The sequence below is a fragment of the Phascolarctos cinereus genome, unplaced genomic scaffold (genome assembly GCF_003287225.1).
Source record: "Phascolarctos cinereus isolate Bilbo 61053 unplaced genomic scaffold, phaCin_HiC Scaffold_1;HRSCAF=81, whole genome shotgun sequence".
In the NCBI taxonomy this organism is placed as follows: domain Eukaryota; kingdom Metazoa; phylum Chordata; class Mammalia; order Diprotodontia; family Phascolarctidae; genus Phascolarctos; species Phascolarctos cinereus.
Genome location: NW_027555514.1, coordinates 44,323,046 through 44,346,779, shown reverse-complemented (window position 1 = coordinate 44,346,779; position 23,734 = coordinate 44,323,046). Strand labels below are relative to the sequence as shown.

Here is a 23,734-nt window from a genome sequence, read left to right as displayed (position 1 = left end):
TTCCTTTCAGACAGTTATAGGTTAACACCTTCACAGTATAATTCTGTGCATGTAATTACTCTCCCTCTCCTGTCTATCCTTATCCCTACATTAAAAAAAAAAAAAGTATATCTATGTGGTAAAAATCATGAGGTATTGACGTTGTCATAGAAGACTAACTTGTATGTCTATTTTCCATGTTCTTGTTGACATTTACATAATTTTGCATCATAAAGACATAGAATTTTAGGTCAAAATGGAACCATAGAGAGGATAACTAGGGAAATTTAGGCTCAAAACATTTAAGTGGCATACTCAAAATTACCCAGGTCATTAGTGGAAGAACCTTACCCTTTAGATTCCCAACCCTGTATTCTTTTGCTCGTTGCTTTTCTTGTTGTTTGTTGTTCACTTATTCAGTTGTATGTGACTCTTTGTGACTGCAGAACACCAGGCCCTTCTATCTTCCATTATCTTTTGAAGTTTGTCCAGGCTCATGTTTGTTGCTTCCATGATACTGTCTGTCCATTTCATCCTCTGCTGTCCCCTTTTCCTTTTGCTTTAAAATTTTCCCCACATCAGGGTCTTTTCTAATGAGTTTCATCTTCTCATTATATGGCCAAAATACTTAAGCTTCAGCATTTGACCTTCCAGTGATAGCCAGAATTAAATTCTTTAAGTATTGACTGGTTTGGTCTCCTTGCTGTCCAAGGGACTCTCAAAAGTCTTCTCTAGTACCACAATTTGAAAGCATCAGTTCTGTGGCACTTAGCTTGCCTCATAGTTGACAGCCATACATTACTAACGGTAAAACTATAGCTTTGACTATATGGACCTTTGTTGGCAAGGTGATATCTCTGCTTTTTAGTATGCTGTTCAGATTTGCCATAGCTTTCCTTCCAAGGAACGAGCATCTTTTAATTTCATGGCTGTAATTACTATTATCAGTGATCTTTGAGCCCAAGAATATAAAATCTGACACTGCTTCCATTTCTTCTCTCTGTATTTGCCAGGAAGTGATGGGGCCAGTTGCCTCGATTTTAGGGGTTTTTTTGATGGTAAGCTTCAAGTTAGCTTTTACACTCTCCTCTTTAACCCTTATCAAGGGGCTTTTTCATTCTTCTTCACTTTCTGCCATCAAAATAGTATTGTCTGCATATCTGAGATTGTTGATATTTCTCTTCTTAATTCATCTTAATTCCAGCTTTTGATTTATCCAACCTGACATTTCACATGATATGCTCTGTATGTAAGTTTAGTAAATAGGATAACGTTCTACAGCCTTATTGTACTCTTTCTCCAATCTTAAACCAATTAGTTGTTCCACATTTGGTTCTCACTGTTGCTTTGTGGACCACATATAGATTCCTCAGGAGACAAGTAAGATGATGTGATACTCCCATCTCTTTGAGGACTTGCCTCATTTTATTGTGATCTGCACAGTCAAAGGCTTTAAGCATAGTCAGTGAAGCAGAAGATTTTTTTGGAACTCCCTTGCTTTCTCAATAATACAGCAAATGTTGGCAATTTGGTCTTTATTTCCTGTGCCTCTTTGAAAAAACCAGCCTGCCCTTTTGGTAATTCTCAGTTCACATAGTGCTGAAGCCTAGGAATTGCAGATTCTTAAGCATAACTTTGCTGGCTTGTGAAATGAGTACAATTGTTTGGTAATTTGAACATAGTTTTTCTTTAAGGTTGGGACATAAAGTTATCTTTTCCAACCTAGTGGCCGTTGTTGAGTTTTGCAGATAGCTGACATATTGAACAGCACTTTAACAGCATAGCTCAGTTGGAATTCTGTCACCTGCACAAGCCTTATTGTTAACAATGCTTCCAAAGGCTCACTTGATTTCATTCTCCAGCATGTCTGGCTTTAGGTCAGAAACTGCCATTGTGATTACTGGTGATGTGAAGCTCTTTCTTGTATAGTTCTTCTGTGTATTCTTGCCACTTCTTAACCTCTTCTGCTTCTGTTAAATTCCTACCATTATCTTGCCCATTTTTGCATTAAAATTTCCCTTGATACGTCTGATTTTCTTGAAGAGATCTCTTGTCTTTCCCATTCTATTGTTTTCTTCTATTTCTTTGTATTTATTAAAGAAAACCTTATTATCTCTCTTTGCTATTCTCTGGAATTCTTTATTCAGTTGTGCACATCTTTCCCTTTCTCCTTTTTCTTTCCCTTTCCTTCTTTCCTCAGCTATTTGTAAAGTCTCATCAGGCAGTCATTTTGCTTTCTTGCTCTTCTTTTTCTTTGGAATGTTTTTGGTTGCTGCCTCTTGTACACTGTTGTGAACCTTTGTCTATATTTCTTCAGGCACTCTAACAACTAGGTCTGATCCCTTCAATCTATTCATCACTTCCATTTCATTATTTGTAAGGGATATTATTTAGATCATACCTATTTACTCTGATGGTTTCCTTACTTTCTTCAATTTAAGTCTGAATTTTGCAATAATAAGCTCATGTTCTTATCCACAGTCAGTTCCAGGTCTTGTTTTGACTGACTGTTTAGAGCTTCTCCACCTTTGGCTGTTAAGTATAGAATCAGTCTGATTTTGATATTGACTCTCTGCTGATGTCCATGTGTACAGTCGCCTTTTGGGTTGTTGAAAAACAGTATTTGTTATGACCAGTGAGTTATCTTGACAAAACTCTTAGTCTGCTTCATTTTGTATTCCAAGGCCAAAGTTTCCTGTTATTCCAATTATCTGTTGAATTTCTCCTTTAGCATTCTAATCCCCTATGACCTTTTTCCAGAGCTCTCCGCTATGACCTGTCCATTTTGGGTAACCCTGTCCAGCATAGCCTATCATTTCATTGAGCTGTATAAGCCCCTCTGCCACAACAAAGCAGTGACCAGAGGGATGGGGGAAGGGATTTGGGCTCTTCTTGTACTGATTTTAAAATGGGTTATTTTTCTGTCCTTCAGAGATTTGTCTTTTTCTTTCTACTCATGTTGAATTCCATTATACATGCTAGCACGTCATTTCATGTTGCTATCTTCATTCATTAGAGTTTGGTTCTTTTATTTTCTTGGTCCATGATCCATTATCTGTTAATAGCATTAGTGATGTATTTTGGCAGGGGCCAGGAGTTAGGTAGAATATAGAATATGAAGTCTTGTTCAGGTAAGCTAGGTTTTTATGGATATAGTTACGTGTGTATTTTCCACTTTCCAAATTCAGGATGGCTCTCACCTCCCTAGTCCTGTATTGTGAACACAAAGTATGATGAAACTCCTTCTGGATATCATTCAGTCCATTTCAGTAATCATTTATCAAGTGCCTACTTTGTGGACTTTGCTAGGCCAGATATTCTTAATGTGGTGTGCATTGATCCACTAGGGGTTCTAGGATAGCTTTCAAGGGGTCTGTGAATTTGTATGAGAAGAAAAAAATAGCATCTCCCCCCCAACCTCTAACTAAAATTTAGCATTTCCTTTAGTTACTTTGGCTCTGATGAGGAATCCATAGCCTTCACTAGACCTCCAGAGGGGTCCTTGGCTCACGAAAAGGCTGAGAACCTCTGTGTTGGACTGTGCAGATGGGAAAACAAAGCAGCCCCAGCCCTCAAGGGGCCTACAGTTTACTGGAAAGAATGCACTAGGGACAAAAGTAAGGAAATATAGAGTATCCAAGATAATACAAGGTAATTTCTAGTGGGATGACCTGCTCATAAGTGGAGGAACTAGGCAAGGCCTCATGTGAGGGGTCAGTGCAAGAGCCATGCTTTAAAGGAAGTTGGGGATTCTGTGGTGGAGAGGGGACCATTTGCACAGTGAAAGTGGTAGATGACATATTATGTCCAGGGAGCGGCTAGCAGGAGAGAGTCTATGAAGAGAGATAATAATGGGAAATAACACTGGAAGGGGAGATGGGGACCAGGTTACCAGGGGAGAATTTTGTATGTGGAAACAGGAGCAATAAGGAGATGCCAAAGATTTCTGGGAAGGGGGTGGATGGGTGACATCAGTCAGTCAGTGTGCATTTATTAAGCACCCTTATGTGCTTCATAAGAATAGGGGCGGGCTTGGGGGGAAATAGGACATGTTCTATACCAGACGTATTGAATTTGAAGTTACTGTTCTTCTCTAAATGTAGTTCAAGATCACATTTGTTTGGTTTGTTTTATACTACACTATTGATCATTATGGCCTGCCAGTAATAAACTAAAATCCCAGATCCTTTTCAAAGGAACTGCTGTCTAGCAACAGGTCTCTCACCTTGGACTTAAGAAATCGACTTTTTGAGCACAAGTCTAAGATTTTACATTTATCTCTAATAGATTTCATCTTATTAGATTTAGCTCAATGTCCTAAAACTGTTGGGGAACCTTTGGCCTTGAGGCCATGTGTGGCCCTCTAGGTCCTCAAGTGCAGCCCTCTGACTGAATCCAAACTTCTCAGAACAAATCCCCTTAATAAAAGTATTTGCTCTTTAAATCTTGGCCACACCTGAGGACCTAGAAGGCCAAGTTTCCCCACCCCTGTTCTAAACTATTAAGGTCTTTTTTGGATTGGGGGGGGGTATTCAGGAGGACTAGCGCCTTTGGTATGAGGGCTGCTGAGCCCTTTTTGGGGCTGCTCATCCACCTCTGGTGTCCACCTCTCACCTAACTCTCATCTGTGGTCCAAGAAGCTGTAGCATGTTGCAGCAGCCCCACCCTGGCAAACTGTCGGCAGAAGGACTCAAAACCAGATTAAGGGTAACTGAGGGATCTCAATCCTATTGGTGAGTTAGGGGGTTGTCCACCCCAAGAATGAGAAGAATTTCCTTGGTGGAATGGGTGGGAGAGAATGGTTTGTTTCAGTGGCCATAAAGACAGCTGAAATAGGTGCTGTGAAGCGCTTACAGCTTGGTCAGACCTAGAAGACATCCACTGCATTCTGGGCCATCCCGAGTTGTCTTGACTGTTGTCCTGCCACTGGACTCTGATGACTCTGGAGGAGAGAGTGAGACTGATGGCTTTGTGCAGCTCTGCCTTGCTTCAATCCATTTCATGGGCCAGGCAGCCATGATGTCATCAGGTCTCTTTGAAAATGAAGGACAGACAACCACGGCCTTAGCTGTCCCTCTCAGCTGTGTGTCATCTTCAAATCTAAAAGGCATGGTAGTTTTCTGAGTCCTTAGGCCATTGTCATCAACAGCAGCAGCAGCAGCAGCATTAGCTTTATGTAAAACTCTGTAAAGGTTTGTAAAGCATCCTGCACATACTGTTTCATTTGATCCTCATAACTCTGCAAGGTAGATCCTACTGTTATCCTCATTTTACAAAGAAGAAATTGAGGCTGTGGGAGTTTAAGTGATTTGGCCAGAGTCACACAGCTAATAAGTGTCTAAGCCAGAATTTGAACTGAAGTCTGTCCTTACTCCAAAAATCTGTCCACCATACCATCTAGTTGCCTCACATGGCCACTTTGGGACTTTTGCTCCTTTGGAATCTAAAAATGTAAAATCCCTTGGTAAGTGAGAAGGGTGGGCCATTTAGAGTAAGAGTTCTCTTTTCCACATAGCCTTTAGGGTCCGGCAGGAAGTGGGCCCTTGGTGAAGTCCTTAAGCTAAGGAATGCTTTTTCTAATAACTTCACCCGTGTCATAGGGGCTTCTGATATCTACCTGAATGACCTTGCATGTCAAATTGGTGATATTACCTTGTTGATAACCTGGAGTGACCTGGTTGTTTTTCTTTCCTGAAAACTTTTCACTTCACTGATGCCCTTACAGCTTGTGTGATGGCCAAGAGAGTGATGTGAACTAATTCTAGGATAAAAGTCTAGATTTCAAAAAATTAGAACACCCAACAGTGCCCCCACTAATTTAGACCATCATGGGATTTAAGTCTGTAAGAGACTTTTGAAATCATCTAGTCTGACTCCCTCATTTGACAAGTGAGGAAACTGAGGCCCAGAGTTTACTTAAGTAAAACATCCCAAAAGACTAATTGTTTTTGCCCTCTTTCTACTCATATAAGCACTCATATAAGCACATTAGCCAGTATGTGGTCTCTCTGTCCATGAGAAGCATGAAGGAGAGTATATGGTGTTTTGTTTCCCTAGGAGAAGCTTGATTCTATCATAGTTCAGTAATATGATTTGTTTTATTTAATACCCTTTCAGACCAAAATTGTATATGTCTGTGGCTGGCATATTATGTTAATAATGAACTTATATCGTTAGAAAAGTTAATGCAGTTCTAGTATTTGGTTGCAGATTATTGTCAGTAAATTGTACTGAGGAGTTTAGAACTGAACCTTATATTATTACCACGTTAATTGTTGAGTTTGTAAATGTTCAGGGTAGTGTACATCTACTGAAATGGAGATAGAAATGATGAATTTTCAGGTATGTGATTTGTAGGAGTCATTGAATGCTTTGGAAATAAAACCTCCATTTTAAAGTGAATCAGTTTAGCTATGGTTAACTAACTAAATAAAAAAATGCGTAAGCTTTTAAAATAGAGTTTTCTTGTTTCCAGATTAAAAATATTTTAAAAATTTTCTGCAAGACATGAGCTTTTTGAAGAAGAAAATTTGAATTTGGTCAAATTGTTACTTTAAAGTTTCTGAACTTCTATGATTCTTAGATTCAAAAACAAGTTTTTAAAATTAATATGTGTCATCCTTTGAATCTCATTTCCCTCATTTGTAAACTAGGGGGTTGGAGTGGTTGACCCCTAAGGTTCCTTCCACTACTAGACTCTGTCATCTTAAAAAAAACAAACAGACGTTATCTTGCCCTTCTGCTGACCCTTCCATTAAACAAATTAAAAAAAAAGAAAAAGAAAAAGAAAACTCTCATAACAGCTATGTGTAGTCCAGCAAAACAGTTTCCCAAAATGTATGTCTCACTCTGCATTTTAAGGCCATTTAAGGTCTCTCTGGCAGGAGGTAGGCTATATGTCTCCACTTCATTCCTCTGCTCTTGTAGTTTATCATTGTATTAATCAAAGTTCTAAAGTCTTTCAAAGTTTTTTTTTTCTATAATGTTCTTTAGAGCCTGTCATCTTATGTTTTGGGTTATAAAAAGATCTTGCACAAAAACAAATTCATTAAGGTTTGGAGACATTTCATTTGTGGATTTAATTCATATCTGACAGATTAAATGAATGCAAATGAGTTTCGAAGTCATTCCCTACTGTCTGTCCTCTATTGTATGACCAAAGCTGTTGTTAGCATCCCTCAGCTAATCACTCTTATTATATTAGTTACAGGTAATGTACAATAGCAGCAAACCAAATCCAACATTTGTTGCACCTTAGCTGTAAGATTTACATTGATTTCCAGAGGCCAAGGTTTGAATGAAATAACAGAAAATTACTCTTATTTCAGATTCTTTAAATGCAGAGTTCAAGATGAATCATTTTTAGAACACGTCCTTGAATGAACTTTGAAGCTGCTGAACTTTTCATTTTGTTTGACCCTTTTATTTGGGAAACCATGGCCACTTTTGTATTTGAGATTAAAATCCCTTGGGATTGATTTATGTTGGTATATTATTAAACCAACTGAGATACGGCCAACGAGTGAGGGTATTTTATGGAACAAAGAACTCATCAGTGCATGTGCATAGAAGATTCGTAAAGGTCACAGTTGAATTCTATCTTAATAGAATGTGTATTAATCATAAATTCTGTGAAAGATTTGTAAGGGCAAAGCACTGAAGAGTGAATCATGCAACTCTATATTCCCAAAGTATATCCTTGGAACACTTTCTCAATGGGTTGCATACACCTCCTGTTCTTTACAAAGTAAACTCAGTTGGTGGGCAGAGCCATGTTGATAGGATGCCATTGACAGCCTTCCCTCTTTCTTCATGCCACATAATATCAGGCTCTTTCAAATTAATGGCTCCGTAACATAATGATGAACAGGAAATAGTTGAGTCTGGAGGGCTTTTCAGCCCCATCCCTACTCATTCTTTACTTATTTCATTATGATCTTTTCAGTAAAGTTACTGGTTACTGTCAAAGCTATGAAAGTGGAAATGTGTTTATCATATAATGTTATTATATTTTATATCTTATTGTGTATATACAATAATATATAATTATTAGGGTAATGTTATTATATAATGTATCATGGCAGAGTCAGATATACCGTAAGTCAGATCATGTCCTGCAAAACATTACAATTGACTACATGAAAGCCTCATTGAAAACGGTTCACTTTTAAGGTGATAATTAGTCCTTTTCCTCTTGGCCGCATTGTAGAAGAATTATACTGTCTATACTTAGACTCCAGAAGAGGTAGATTACTAACTTTCTCTTATCCTTTTCGATGAGGATATATAATTTGCAGAAGACATAAAGCATAAATGCTTATAAAAGTCAAGAAGGAAACTTCCATCCTGTCAAACCTCAGCCTGCAGACTTTTCCCAGCTCTCTTCATACTTAGCATTGTCAGAGCAATGGTCTATATCATGGCAATAAGCTTAAGTAGACTGAAGGAATTGGGTACTTATGCATAGAATGTCCAATTACCGTAAATTCATTTCAATTCAACGAATGCTGCCAAATGCCTACCATAGGCCAGGCACTGTTTTAGGTGCTAGGGATACAACATTACAACGAAACAATCTCTGCCCTCAGGGAGTTTGTGGTCTACTGGGGAGCTGTAACGCACACACCGATTAATAAATACAGGATATATTCAAGATGATGAAGGAAGGGAGGGAGGGAGAGAGAGAAGGGGAGGAGAAGAGAGAAAGGGGGAGAGAAGAGAGAAAGAAAGAAGAGAGAAATGGGGGAGAGAGAGAGGAAAGAAGAGAGAAAGGGAGAGAGAGAGAAAGAGAGAGAGAGAGAGAGAGAGAGAGAGAGAGAGAGAGAGAGAGAGAGAGAGAGAGAGAGAGAGAGAGAGAGCGTGAGCGCGAGCGCACATGAGCACACTAAGACCTAATGTGAGAAGTGGTACATGAGCTGTGCTTTGAAGGAAGTTAGGGATTCTGAGAAGTAGAGGAAAGGAGGAGGATGCATGGGTGAAGGCAAGGAAATAGAAGATGTGATGTGATGTACAGGAAAGATCTAGCAGGTTTGGTAAATGAGAACTGGAGAATGTGAAAGGGAGAAATAGGAAATTACTGGAAAGTTCGGGGGGAGGCAGATTATACAAGCGTGCCTTGTTTTATTGACCTTTGCTTTATTGTGCTTTGCAGATATTGTGAGTTTCTTTCCTTTTTCTTTTTTTTTTAAGTTGAAGCTTTGTGGCAATCCTGCATTGAACAGATCTATTGGTGCCATTTTTCCGACAGCATGCACTCACATCTTGTCTCTTTGTCACGTATTAGCAATTCTTGCAGTACTTCAAACTTTTTCATTCTTATTATTATATCTGTTTTGGTGATCTGTGATCATTGATCTTTGATGTTTTAATTATAATTGTTCTGGGGTATCATGAACCATGCCCATATAAGATGGCAAAATTAAACTGATAAATGTTGCATGTGTTCTGACTGCTCCACAGCTGGCTGTTCCCCATCTCTCTCCCTCTCCTTGAGCATCTCAATTCCCTGAGATACAACAGTATTGACATTAGGCCAGTTAATAACTCTACAATGGCCTCTCAGTGTTCAAGTGAAAGGAAGAGAGTCTATGGCGCAAATTTCATTGTTGCCATATTTTAAGGAATTGCTGCAACCATCCCAAACTTCACCAGCTACCACCCTGATCAGTAAGTAGCTGTCAACATCGAGGCAAGACTTTTTACTAACATAAAGATTACAACTTTCACTTAAGGCTCAGATGGTGGTTTGCATTTTTATTTTTTTAGCAGTAAAGTTTTTTTTAATTTAATTTTTTGTTACATTTTAAATTATGAATTATCTTCCTCCCTACCCTGCTATTATTTTTTCTATCTCAGTAAAATAATTTTTGGTAGTTTAATTGGTATGACATTGAATAAATAGATTAGTTTAAGTGGAATTGTCATTATTATTATATTGGCTCTGCCATCCCATGATCAATGAATATTTCTCCAGTTATTTAAATCTAGCTTTATTTGTGTTTGTTGTGTAAAAGTGTTTTATAATTATATTTGTATAGTTGCTAGATTTGTCTTGGCAGGTATACTCCTAGGTTTTTTATATAATTTATGGTTATTTCAAATGGGATATTTCTTGCTATCTCTTCTTGCAGGGTTTTGTTAATACATAGAAATGCTGATGATTTATGTGGGGTTATTTTATATCCTGTTACTTTGTTAAAATGATTAATTCTTTCAATTGCTTTTCGACTACTAGATTTTAGTTGAATCTTTAGGATTTTCCAAATATATCATCATGTCCTCTACAGAGAAATAGTTTTATTACCTCATTGCCAATTGATTCCTTCAATTTATTTTTCTTCTCTTATTGCTATTGCTAGCATTTCTAATATAATATTGAATAATATTGGTGATAGTGGGCATTCTCATTTCAATCCTAATCTTATTAGAAAGGCTTCTTCTAGCTAATCCCATTACAAATAATGCTTGCTGATGGTTTTAGGTAGATTTTAAGGAAAAATCGATTTATACCTATACTTTTGAGTGGGTTTTTTTTGGTTTTTTTTTTTGCTCTTTAGGCAATTGGGGTTAAGTGACTTGCCCAGGGTCACACAGCTAGTAAGTATCAAGTGTTTAGTCTGAGGCCGGATTTGAACTCAAGTCCTCCTGACTTCAGGGCTAGTGCTCTATCCACTGTGCCACCTAGCTGCCCCAACTTTTGAATGTTTTTAATAGGAATGAGTATTTTGTCAAAAACCTTTTCTGCATCTGTTGATATAATCATATGATTCTTATTACTTTTGTTATTGATATAATCAATTATGCTAATAGCTTTTCTTATGTTAAACCATCCCTGCATTCTTGGTATAAATCCCACTTGGTTACCACGTATAATCTTTGTGATGTATTGTTGTAATCTGGCATATATTTTTTTTAGAATGTTTGCATCCATATTCATTAGTGAAATTGGTCTATAATTTTCTTTCTTTGTTTTTGCTCTTCCTGGTTTAGGTATCAGCACCATGTTTGTTTCATAAAAGAAGTTTAGTAGGACTCCTTCTTTGCCTATTAGTCCAAATAATTATTTAATATAATATGTGGTGGAATGGAATCCACCTGTAAATCCATCTAGTCCTGGTGCTTTTTTCTTAGGAAGCTCATTTATGGCCGGTTTGATTTCTTTTTTCTAAAATAGGTTTATTTAGATGTTCTATTTCCTTTTCTGTTAATCTAGGAAGTTTGCATTTTTATAAATATTCCTCCATTTCACTTAAATTGTTAAATTTGTTGGCATATAATTGGGCAAAATAACTCCTAATAATTGCTTTGATTTCATCTTCATTAGTGATGTACGTTCACCTTTTTCATTTTTGATACTAATATTTTGGTTTTCTTCTCTCTTTTGATCATATGCACTGATGGTTTAATCCATTTTATTGATTTTTTTCATAAGACCATTTTCCAGTTTTATTTATTAATTCAATGGTTTCCTTACATTCAACTTTATTAATTAAAATTTAATTTATTTAACTTAAGAATTAAATTTAAAAAATAATTAAACATTAATTTAATTTTTAGGATTTCCAATTTGGCTTTTAATTGAGGGTTTTTAATATGTTCTTTTTCTCTTTTTTTAAAAAATTGCATAGCCAATTTATTGGTCTGCTCTTTCTCTGTTTTTTTATCTGAGCATTTAGAGATATAAATTTTCCTCTGATTAGCTGGTTTTTCTGCATCCCATAGGTTTTAATATATTGCTTCATTATTATTATTCTCTTTAATAAAGTTATTTATTGTTTCTATGAGTTTTCTTTAATTCACTCATTCTTTAAGATTAGGTTACTTAGTCTCTAATTAATTTTTAATCATTGTTTCCCATGGTCCCTTGTTAAATATAGTTTTTATTGCATTATGATCTGAGAAGAATGCACTTAATATTTCTGCTTTTCTGCATTCGACTATAATATTTTTATGCCCTAATATGTATCAGTTTTTGTAAAGGTACCATGTACCAGTGAGAAAACTTAGCTATGATGTTCCTGTGAATTTTCATCTTGGGATCTCTTTCAGGAGGTAATCAGTGGAGTTTTTCTGTTTCTATTTTACCCTCTTGCTCTAAAACTCCAGGGCAATTTTCCTTGATAATATCTTGAAGTATGGTGTCTAGGCTCTTTTTTTGATCATAACTTTTAGGCAGTCCAGCAATTCTTGTACTATTTCTTTTCCAGATCTCCTAGGAGGACAACTGCTTTATTCCTACTCTAAGTTATTTCTGCCTCTCAAATTTCACTCTAAGGCAATATTTATGTTGTTTGTGGGGAGATTTAGGAGAACCTGTCTTCCTGCCTTATTTTACCATCTTCCCAGAATCCTCCAATAAAATATTTTTTAATTAAGGTACATACATTGGATTTTTAAACATAATGTGCACTATTCAGGGTTTTTCAGTTGTGTCCAACTCTTATAACCCTATTTGGGGTTTTCTTGGCTAAGATACTGAAATGATGTGCCATTTCCTTCTCCAGCTCATTTTACAGATGAAGAAACTGAGGCAAACAAGGTTGAGTGACTTGCTGCCCAGCTACCAAAACATAATACTTTTGCCCACTTAATAGACTACAGCATAGTGTAAACGTAACTTTTATGTGCACTGGAAAACCAAAGGAAATTCATGTGACTTGCGTTATTGTACTGATCAGGTACCAAACCCACAATATCTCTGTGGTATGCCTACATAGGACCTTAAAAGCCATGCCAAGGATTTCCTAGTTTATCCTAGAGGTAACAGGGAGTCCTTGACAATTTTTGGAGAGTGAGAAGACATGGTCATCATTGCGTTAGCTATATGACCGTTTTCTTCAGGATGATTTGAAGAGGGAAAAGAATGAAGGCAGGATTACCAGTTAGGAGGCTAACTCTAATCATCTAGGTAAGAGGTTGAGTTCAAATCTGACCTCAGACATTTACTAGCTGTGTGACTCTGGGCAAGTCACTTCACCCTGTCTGCCCCAGTTTCCTCATCTGTAAAATGAGCTGGAGAAGGAAATGACGAACCACTCCAGTATCTCTGCCAAGAAAACCCCAAATGGGGTCATGAAGAGTCAGACATGACTGAAATGACTGAACAGCAAAAACATCTATCTTATATTCAGTAGTATATTATTGCTTCTGATCCAAGTTTAGGAGCGGCTTAGTTGCCAAGGTATTTTAGAAAGCAAGTTGTGCTTGCAAATTAATTATTATTTGACAGTGTAAAGGACTTTGACTGAAATATTTTCAATAAAATGTTCTTTTAAGAGAGGTATAAATTTTCTTCTCATAAATTCATCTCATAGATTCAGTAACATAGATCTGCAGAGATGAAAACGCAACATTATTGGTTTACATTTGCTTATATTCAAGTTTTTTTGTCTTACCAAAAATAGAGTTTATGTTCGCCATCTCTCATTTTTCTCTGTCCTCTCTGAGGTTTATAATAATTATTAATGTTCCCATATAGTTGCTTACTATTCCTTTGGTATTTGTGGGAGCATTATATTACTTCCTTCTGATTTAAGCACATTTAAGTTTCTAAGTATTCTATACCTGGATCCTTCTTAATTTTGTTTTCCTCATCAACTATATATTTATTTTCATTGTATTAAGCTCTTTCACAACTATTTGAAAAGGAGTTATTGAATATTTCAATCTCTAATTTTTCAAAATTATTATAAATGACACACTTTTTTCATGCTCTTATACTTAGAAAAAATTGGACTTCTCAATCTTTTCAGACTTAGTGGACTGGCCTAATTTAGGCCTGGCCCACGATGTTCTCTTCTTTCTCCACTAAGTCTTTACGAGGATATCTAGGATAAACATTCCTCATTCCTTCTGTTTACTCTAAAATGACATTATCTGAGGGCTGTTAATCGTCATAATTGTTCTTCTTGTTCAATCCTCATGGTAAACTGATAAGGTTCACAGCTGTAATGTTATTGTCCCCATTTCACAGATAAGGAAATAGGATTAGATCAGTCACTTGCTCAAGGTCCCACAGCTAGTAAGACACCATTCTTCACATCTAAATGCGTCCCTAACTACCTTTAGGTAGGTCAGTGTGTCATTCTGAGTTCTTTTCCTGATAATTGTAACAAATATGTTCTACTGTCCATGTTATTTCAAGCCCTCTTGGTTTTTATAATGGCAGTTATTTGTAAAACATTTGGTTGAATTTAGGGATGATATCATTAATACTGAAACACAAACTAGACTTTTTCTTTTTTTTACTGAGAAGGAACTCATAACAATGTCCTCATTTTTATAAAATTTAATTTAATATTTATTTCCAGATGCTAGTTCTCTCCCTCCCTCTGCCCCCTCTCCCACTCACTGAGAAGGCAAAAAAAATATGATACTGATTATTCATATGAAGTCATGCAAAACATATTTCCACATTAGTCATATTCTGAAAAAAAAAAGCAAGGAAAATTAAAAAAGGGAAAAATATGCTTCATTGTGCACTGTGAGACTATCAGTTCTCTGTGTGGATATGGATAGCATTTTACATCATGACTCTTTTGGAATTGTGTGGATCATTGTATTGATCTGAGTTAGTCTTTCACAAGAGACCATCTTTACAATATGGCTTGTAACTGTGTAGATTGTTACCCTGGTTCTGCTTACTTCACTTGTATCATCAGTTCGTACACATCTTCCCAGGTTTTTCTGAAACTACCCTGCTTGTAATTTCTTATGGCACAATAGTATCCTGTCATACAGTGTCCTTATTATCACAGTGCTTCAGCTTGCCAAGTTAACCAGTCCAAGAACAATATCTGTAGTAATTCTGAAAAGATAGATGATATTCAGTGTAATAGAGTTATCTATAAGGTTGTAAAAAGGTGGTAGATTTCCCCTTGGTGAAGTTTTTCAAGCAGAGTCTGGGTCATCACTTACCCGGATATTTAAAGTGCTTTCTGGGTCCAGTTTGAACCTCTCCAGGTCTGTCATCTTAATTCCTCAATGCCTTAGGATTAACATTGATTTAAATGAGAACTATGGGTTTATTGCCACAAAAAATAGCTCATCTTGGTAGATGACATTCTTTAAAACTTCACTGTGGCGTTGATTCAGAGGCTAAGTGTATAGTTATTTAGAATTTTGGGGAATTCTTAGTTATTCCTGGGAAGATTCCCAATCAAAATTGATTATCCTCTGGTTTGGGAGAATGACAAAGTAAGGCTGTAGGGTGCCTTTAAGTTGTCTGGAATTCTGTTTGTAAAATAACCCTCATTAACCGTCTCAGAGCAAATAGGGTTTGCTCTGTGAGGCACTTGTTCAAACACTGGAACCCCAGGGGTAGGCCTGGAAGGAATCTTTCGGGCCTTGTAGTTCAATTCTTTCACTTTATAGAGGAGAAAATGAAATGCCTAGAGGTGCAAGGTCATGCCAGTCTTAAGCAGAGGAAATAGAGCTCACACCTAGGTCTTCTGATGTCCTAGCCAGCTCTCTTCTCTCTCTCTCTCTCTCTCTCTCTCTCTCTCTCTCTCTCTCTCTCTCTCTCTCCCTCCTGTGCTCAGCCACGTGTAGGTTGTGTGCTTTCCCCCAGATCAGGCTGGCGATTAGTCACCTTGTAAGCTGAAGCATAACTATAAACCTACATTGTTTAATATTTTATCTCAGGGCTCAGAATGTGCATTAAAAAACTAATGTTCTTGGTATAAATCATGCAGGTGAATAATAGAGTGCTTACTTGGAGTCAGGAAGACCTGAGTTTGAGTCTTGCCTCGGGCACTTGCTTGCTTATGTGATCCCAAGCAAGTCACTTAACCTCTTCCTGCCTCTGTTGTTGTTGTTGTTTTATAAAATCGGGAAAATAACACCTAACTCAGAAGTTGTTGGGGGATGAAAGTAGATAACGTGAACTTTGTGGTAAACTTTCTGGACTGTGCTAAATACATATTAGCTATTGCTATGACTATTTTTATTTCCACCGTCATTTGTGCCCTGAGTGACTTGTCCCATAGTAAACTAAGTTGATTGGGCTAGTGGGAATCTAAATAGAATCTGAATCTAGGAGTATTTGTTTGACGGGCCGACACTTTTCCTGAAGTGTCTGTGGTAGAGTGAATACAGATTATGGTCTAGGGGGGGTTTCATTTTTTCACTGGAATGATCTGAGCCAGTCTTTATAATGCTGTCTTTCAGGTGGTGGACTATATCCTCCCCCCCTTGGTCACTTTGGTTCAAAGTCAGAATGGTAAGTAGAGCCACATCAACCAAAATGTTCCTGAAACTCACATTTTGTATTTATTAGATGTCAGTGTGGTCACATTTTTGATATATTTTCTTTCAAGTGGAATGGAGACTCTTCAGTTTGCGGTTGTTGTCAGAAACCACGTCATTGCTTGTCAGCCACAAGGTTGTGGCGGAGGAGAAAGAGGAGAGCCTAAATTCCAACACCAAGCTTCTGTCTCTGATTCAAGATGTACTGCTTCCTGAGTAAGTCCTGCCACCTTGCTCTGCTGGAGATGGCCAAAACATTCTTGTTCAAATATCTTCTTGACTAAATCAAACAGTGCAACTAAAAGGCTAATAACCACAACACTAACAGAATGTCAGTATATTAGTGCTGGAAGGTAACCAGAAATCTATGTCCAATCTTACTTTTCCATTTCATAGGTGAGGAAAGATGCCCAGAAATGGTGTTATGACCACTTAAGGTCACGTTGACCTATTACTCTTGTGTCCATGTTTTATAATGTAGTGTTAAAAATTAAGATGGTGACTGACCTTTGCTCTTCACAGGTCCACAAGGAAGCTCTCTGTGGTTTGACTCTTTTCTTCCAAAAGGTGTAGTTTTTGAGCTCTCTCTTGTTTTCAAGAGTTACAGCAGTGGGGGGTTAAAATAACTCTAAATGTATTCACAACCTTATCTAGCTAAGGGTTGTCATTAAGGACCAGACAGATTTTCTATGGGCTCCAATACTAGTTCTTTCTGTACCTTTATTGTCCTAAATAGAGGAAGTCTGTGTATGATCAGTCTACATATGAACAGATGACTGAATATCCTATTAGATGTAATTGGTTTTAGAAGTCCCAGTAAAGAATTTTGAGAATGAAAATCCCTATAATAGCTGCACTAGGATTATGGTTAGCTACTTGAAATACCTTTGAAAATGAGACTCATTATGGTTTAGAAGAAAGCACTGAAGGAGCACAAAATTCCCTGGTGCCTCTACATGACCTGGAAGTGCACCTGGGTTTTTGAAGGTTGTGCCAACAACGTGTAAGCTCTGAAGGCTCCATTATGCTGGAGAAGTTAAAAGTGAGAGTCTCAGCAGTAGACCAAGTCTACTTTCAGTGGACCATCCTAGCTAAGTAATGAGAGGCTTGTCATCAGAAGGGCCATGAAAATTCATAAAATAAAAATGCAAAATGGAACTCTCTCTTATATGGCCCCTGTACACATCTGTAGTAACAGTGGTAGAGTGATGGAAGACAAGACAGAGGATACTAAGTTTCATACAATTTCTAAGCTGTCTACAAACATTTAGCTGTTGGACTGAAAGTGAGAGATCCTTCTTTACTGACCTAAAAACAGACCTACTATTAGAGGAATTAAGCCATATACAGATTGATGTTTTCATTTTCAATGAAATCAGAAGATAAAAGGATATTTCAACCAAAGGGAAGCATGGCTCACAAATCCTCCTTTAAGAGTCAGTAAAGGAATTGGTAGAGTGCAGCATGAATGTGTAAATGCAACATATACATAGATGTGTCTATCTATTTACACATATACAAGTATGTACATATGTGACTAATGTGAAAATTTGTTTTCGTGACTCTACCAGTTTGTGGCAAGGGCTTTGTTTTTCTTTTGTTATCAGTTGGAGCAGGGAAAAAGTCAAAGAGAGAGAAGGTGGATATTTGATGATAAAAAAATCAATTTTAAAATAAAAAAATAGCATGACAAGATGCATGAGAGAGATGTTGTGTCTAAATTGAGTTCCCTTCCATTGGCTCAATGGTAAAAAACAATAAATGAACACCAAATAACAAAGAGGGCATGGGAAAGACTTCATCACAAGGAAAACTGCCCTGAAAATTCAGCATTGACAGCTCAAACTATTAGGATGTATGTTTCAGGGACAGTGCTTGAACCTGGGCCTTTCTTACACTGAGCCCCATGGTCTACTCCTACACTTAGTGCCTCTTTTACAGACAGAACTAGAATGATAGGGACTAGTTCTGTGATTCCATTGGCAGAGGCAAATCCCAGATAAGGAAAATTTACCAATGAAGATTGACAATGTCCTTACAGTTTCTAGAGTCTTAGAGAGTTACCCAGAGCACTAAGAGTATAAGTGACTTGTTCAAGGTATATGTCATAGGTAGGACTTTTGGACTGTAACACATTAAAAATAGTACCCAATAATGAAGATATAAACAAAAGATGTAGACCTAAATATAGATTAACTAGCAATACACTAAATAATGGCTCAGTTAAGACCAAATCAAAGAAATGATAAATAATTACGTGGAAGAGAATAATAAAAGTGATAAGTAACATATCAAAATTTATGTAGCACAGCTAATGTACTACTGAGAGGAAAAATATTTCTAGGAACAAAAATATCTATCATCTGCATAGAGATAATAATTGGACCCACGGGACATCAAATACAAGAACCAGTATTGTTTCTCCGTGACTGATGTTTAAGCATCATTTCTTCTTTCCTATTAAGAAATATAAAATTATTGGAGCAGAATGTTAAATGTGCCAATCATTGTTAGATTGTTTTCCTTAGCTGTTTTTATAAGGAAATGTAATTATTTATTGGCAAGTAATAGTATTGGCAAAATAATATATATTGAGAGTTTTTTTTAAACATAAGGAAGTTAGGAGGTATTGAACCCATCAAGCAATCAAATCATAGCACAAAAAATGAAATGGGTTATATTTTAAGAGTCAGAAAATGACTTGTCACCACTGTGTGAGTTATTTCTCAAGGAGATGTGTGTAGTGAGAACACCAAATTGTTACAAGAAAGTTCAAAACCAATTCTGCATTAGAAGAAAAAATAAAATGAGAAGTTATGATGTATGGTTGTGACCGAGAGTTTCAGCATGATTTATACAAAATGCTGATGTCAAAGAATGGGAAATGAATAAGAGAACAGACAATGACTTAGACTATTACCATTTCCCAAAGAAGTTTTACTACTGCAAATAAGTCATCACAATCAGGAGACAAAAACAGCCACAGCCAGCAAACTTTTAATGTGTTTGCCTGGAGGAGAGATTTGGCAGCCAAGGGCAATGCTGGTTTAGAATATAAATTTGTGAAATCTTATGAACAAAGATGGTAGAACTACTTCGTAAAACAATAAGAAGTAAGTGAAGGGAAAAATCAGTATGTAGAAAGCTTGGCAAGAGAATCATTTAAGGCAGATGAGTCTGGAAGAACAACAAATTGATAAAACATGAAAAGATCTATGATGATTTTACTGTTTTTTCATCAGTAATTTTGGAGCCATCACATCTGGACTCTGTTTTAATGTTAGTCTCTCGTGTATTGCCTAAAACTGAATACAGTGGGAAGAGGAGGCCGTGTTGCTTTTGGACAATTGTAGGAATAATTCAAATACCTGCCTTTTACTGACTGTTCGTCTTTTTTCATTGATGATTAGGCTCAAGTTTGCAAGGTATGTAAGCTTGGGTTTTGTGTTGAGCTCTTTTGCTTTTCAAAATATGTTATTTCCATTCCCTTTCATGTTTTTTTGTGGTTGTAGAATTGTCTTGTGTTATTCAAATTTCCTTTCCTTTATATTTGAAGGTGCTCCTTCTGGTCAGTTACAGATTGTGTTGTCATCCAAATTGTCCTTTGACCATTATGTGTCTTGAAATTCATAGTGTAGGCTTGTCCCTATCTCAGCGAAATCTCTAAATTGTTTTGATTGGTGTTTTCTTTTCTATATTTGGAAGTTCTGGGCAGTTTTCTTGTATCATTTCTTGCATTTTAGTGTTCAGCTATTTTTTTTTTCTTATCATGTTCCTCTGAAACATCTATGACCGTAAAGTTGTTTCTATGCATCCTGTCTTGAGATTGATGTATTTTGCTTTAGTCATTCCTTAGTGACAAATGGTGAAAAGGATAGGAAAAGGCCATTTTCACACAAAGAAATCAAATCTGTCTATAGTCATATGAAAAAAATGTTCTAAATCACTATTGATTAGAGGAATGCAAATTAAAACAACTCTGAGGTACCCCCCCACACCTATCAGATTGGCTAATATGACAGAAAAGGAAAATGATAAGTGTTGGAGAGGATATGGGAAAGTTGGGACACTAATGCACTTGGTGGAATTGTGATCTGATCCAACCATTTTAGAGAGAAATTTGGAGCTCTGCCCAAAGAGCTATAAAACTGTACATACCCTTTGACCCATCAATACCACTACTAGCTGTGTATCCCAAAGAGATTTTAAAAAATGGACTTATTAGTACAAAAATATTTACATCAACTCTTTTTGTAGCAGCAAAGAATTGGAAATTAAGGGAATGCCCGTCAATTGGGGAAAGACTGAACAAATTGGAGCATATGATTGTAATGGAATATTACTGTAGCATAAGAAATAATAAGAAGGATACTTTCAGAAAAATCTGGGAAAACTTATACAAACTGATGCAAAGTAAAGTGAGCAGAACCAGGAGAACGTTGTAAACAGTGCCATCAGTACCAGCGATGTATGATGATCAACTGTAAATGACTGAGCTTTTCTCAGCAATACAATGATCTAAGACAATTCCAAGGACTCATGATGAAAAATGCTATTCACCTCCAGAGAAAGAACTGATCTAGTCTGAAATGCAGATTGAAGCGTATAATTTTTCACTTTATTTTTTTCATGTTTTTTTTGGGGGGTCTGTAACTAATTTTTTTTCACAGCATGACTAATATGGAAATATATAATATTATATTTTAGTATGTATTTATTGCACATGTATAACCTATATCAAATTGATTGCCATTTAAGAGAGAAGGGAAGGGCTTAAAAGAGGGAGAGAATTCGGAATTCAAAATTTTAAAAAATGTTAAAATTTGCTTTTGCATGTAATTGGAAAAAATTTTTAAAAACGCAAATATATTTTGCTTGGCTAGAGATTTATGTTATCTTTTTAACATTGCTTTTTGCTTCTGTTCTTCCATGTTATTCTTGACTGCAGTATGTTTGTGTCACGAATTGTTCTTTCTTTTTCTTCTTGGGAGAGATGTACTACTATGGATTCAGTTTTTTCTATTCTGTAATTATCTCTGCTGTGCAGGCCTTAAATCCTTCTTGTTTCTTTTTAACTTCTTTCAAGAATCTTACTTTTCTCGCGAACTCTTCAGGAACATCCTATGGTGCTTCCGTGCCCTCTTGCAACTATACAGACTTCTCTGCTTCCTCACTTATTGGTTTGGTTTCCTTTATCTTATTTAGAGATATTTGAACTTGTTTAGATGTTTTGGTGGCCATATTCTTTTCTATTTTAATGGAGTTGTGCTGGCGCTCTAAGTTTTTAATTAAATTTTCTTCCTCCTGAGATCTTTGGTAATTTCATTCCTTTTTCCTTATATTCCCACACTTCTCACTTTCTAACTCCTTTCTCTTTGATGGCAGAGTCTCTGCTGCAAAGTTGTTTCAGCTTCCTCTCTGTTTGGGAAATTCTCTTTTCATTGGCCTTACTCCCTGCCCAAAGTGATTTCTTGGGGGGGAAACACTGGCCTCAGCTGGTTGCTAGTTCCCTTTCCTACTGTCCTGGTGTAGTCTCACATATGCTGACCCTGAGTTCTCTGGCAGAGTACTGGTGCAGCTCATTGCTACTTTAGGCAGAAAACATATTTTTCATTACTTTTTCCTACCCATTTGCTGCAAGGGGGGAAGCAGAGTTGATCTCTGTTGGCTGTTGCCATAAAATGATAGAGTGAGGCCAAGGACAGTGTGTTTTGATTGAGATTGCCACAGCTAGGAAATTGCTGAGTGGATCCTAGAGCACAAACCTGTGGACCCCATTGTGCTGCCTTACCAGATATTAAGGTCTGGTGAAGAAAGGGGTGCTGAGTGAACAACTTCAGCATTCCGAAATAGCCTTCTCTGCTGTTACTTCATCATGGTGTTACCTTCTTAGTCTTCTTAGTGAACTTATCCACAACATTCAAAATTTCTCCATTTGCCATAACCACTAGTTTCACATATGGATGGTACAGTGCTGGTTGTTGGAGAACCTCTGTTTTCTTGGTGTCAGTTGTCAGGCCAAAATTGGCATGAGTTGCAGAGAATTGATCCATACTCTGTTTCATCTCAATTTCAGAGGCTGCATTGAGTGTACAATCATCTGCTATCTAAAGGTTGTGGATCAACTCTCCCTCTACTTCAGTCTGGGCTTGTAGCTTTTTCAAGTTAAATAGTTTACTGTCAGTGTGGGAGCTGACCTTGATGCCATTTCCCCCCTCGTTGAAAGCATGTGACAGCATCACTAAAAAGCCTGGGAACAAGCACACGCCCCTGCTTCACTCCATTCATGCCTGGGAAAGCACGAGAGTATCATCCTTTATTCAGAACCGTCCAAGCATGCCATCATGAAACTGGCATACGATACTGATGAACTTGTCTGGGCAGCCAAATTTTGCCATGTTCTTCCATAAGCCCTCATGATTGACAATATCAGAGGCCTTGGTCCAGTTGACAGATGTTGGGAACAGACCTCGGTTCTGCCACTGGCATTTCTCCTAGAGTTGTCTCTCAGTAAACACCATGTTGACCATTCCTTAGCCCTTTCTGAAGCTATACTGGCCTTCAGGTACATGAAGGATCAGCCTATTAAGGAGGACTCTGGCAAGAATCTTGCCAGCAATGACTGAGAGAAATCCCTTGTGACTGTCAGTGGACAGCCTTTTGCCTTTTACTTTATAGAGACAGGCAATGGAAGCATCCTTGATCTCCTGGGGAATAATCTCCTCTTGCTATATAGCCTGTGAAAGTTCATTTACCTTAGCAGTATACTTTCCGAGTATGTCCGCATAGATGATAAGGTTGATGCATGCATTGCCAGAGCTATCTTAGTGTTTGGGAAGCTCTGAAAGAAAGTGTGGAAGGAAAGAGTTCTTAGGCTACCTCCCAAACTGAAGGTCTACGAAGCCATTGTGCTGACCTCATTGTTGTATGACTGTGAAACCTGGAGAGTATACCAGTGTCATGCCAGAAAATTGAACCGCTTCCATTTGAATTATCTTAGGGAGATTTTGAGGATCACCTGACAAGATAAAGTACCAGACCTCTCTTCAGCTGAGAAGCCGCGCATTCAGACTTTACTGCAGAGAGCGTAACTCTGGTGGTCTGGCCATGTGGCCCAAATGTCAAACACCAGTTTACCTAAAAGATTATTTTACAGAGAACTTGTGTAAGGCGGGCAGTCCCATAGAGCAGAAGAAGCGGCACAAGGACAGACTCGAGGTCTTTATGAAGAGCTTTAGGATTGATTGTGAGACGCGGGAGACCACACAGTGTGGCATGCCTGCGTCAGAGAAGCAAAGCAGAAACACAGTAGCACAGAGCGAACATGAGATGCACAAATCGAGAGACATTTCCATCTCAAGTGTTCACAGGGACTCCACCCAACTTGTGGTGGAGCCTGCCTGGTTTGCATTGGACCGCTGCACTGCAGTGGATCACGCTGTACTTTGACCCCAACATTGTGACATCATTGGTCCTCTTTGAGTGTGAAGGATGAACAACAGTCTTCTTG

At 37.4% G+C, this 23,734-nt stretch overlaps 1 protein-coding gene across 14 annotated transcripts in view; it reads left to right on the top strand.

The window, feature by feature from the left end:
• The window catches only part of ULK4 (unc-51 like kinase 4), a 651,508-nt gene that overhangs the window by 227,173 nt on the left and 400,601 nt on the right, over positions 1–23,734 (top strand). For all 14 annotated transcript variants that reach the window (XM_078151680.1, XM_020987361.2, XM_078151694.1 and 11 more), the window contains 2 exons: positions 16,147–16,198; positions 16,296–16,440. In XM_078151680.1, coding sequence (XP_078007806.1) covers positions 16,147–16,198; positions 16,296–16,440 — 197 coding nt within the window. The remainder of the gene's footprint in view (positions 1–16,146; positions 16,199–16,295; positions 16,441–23,734) is intronic.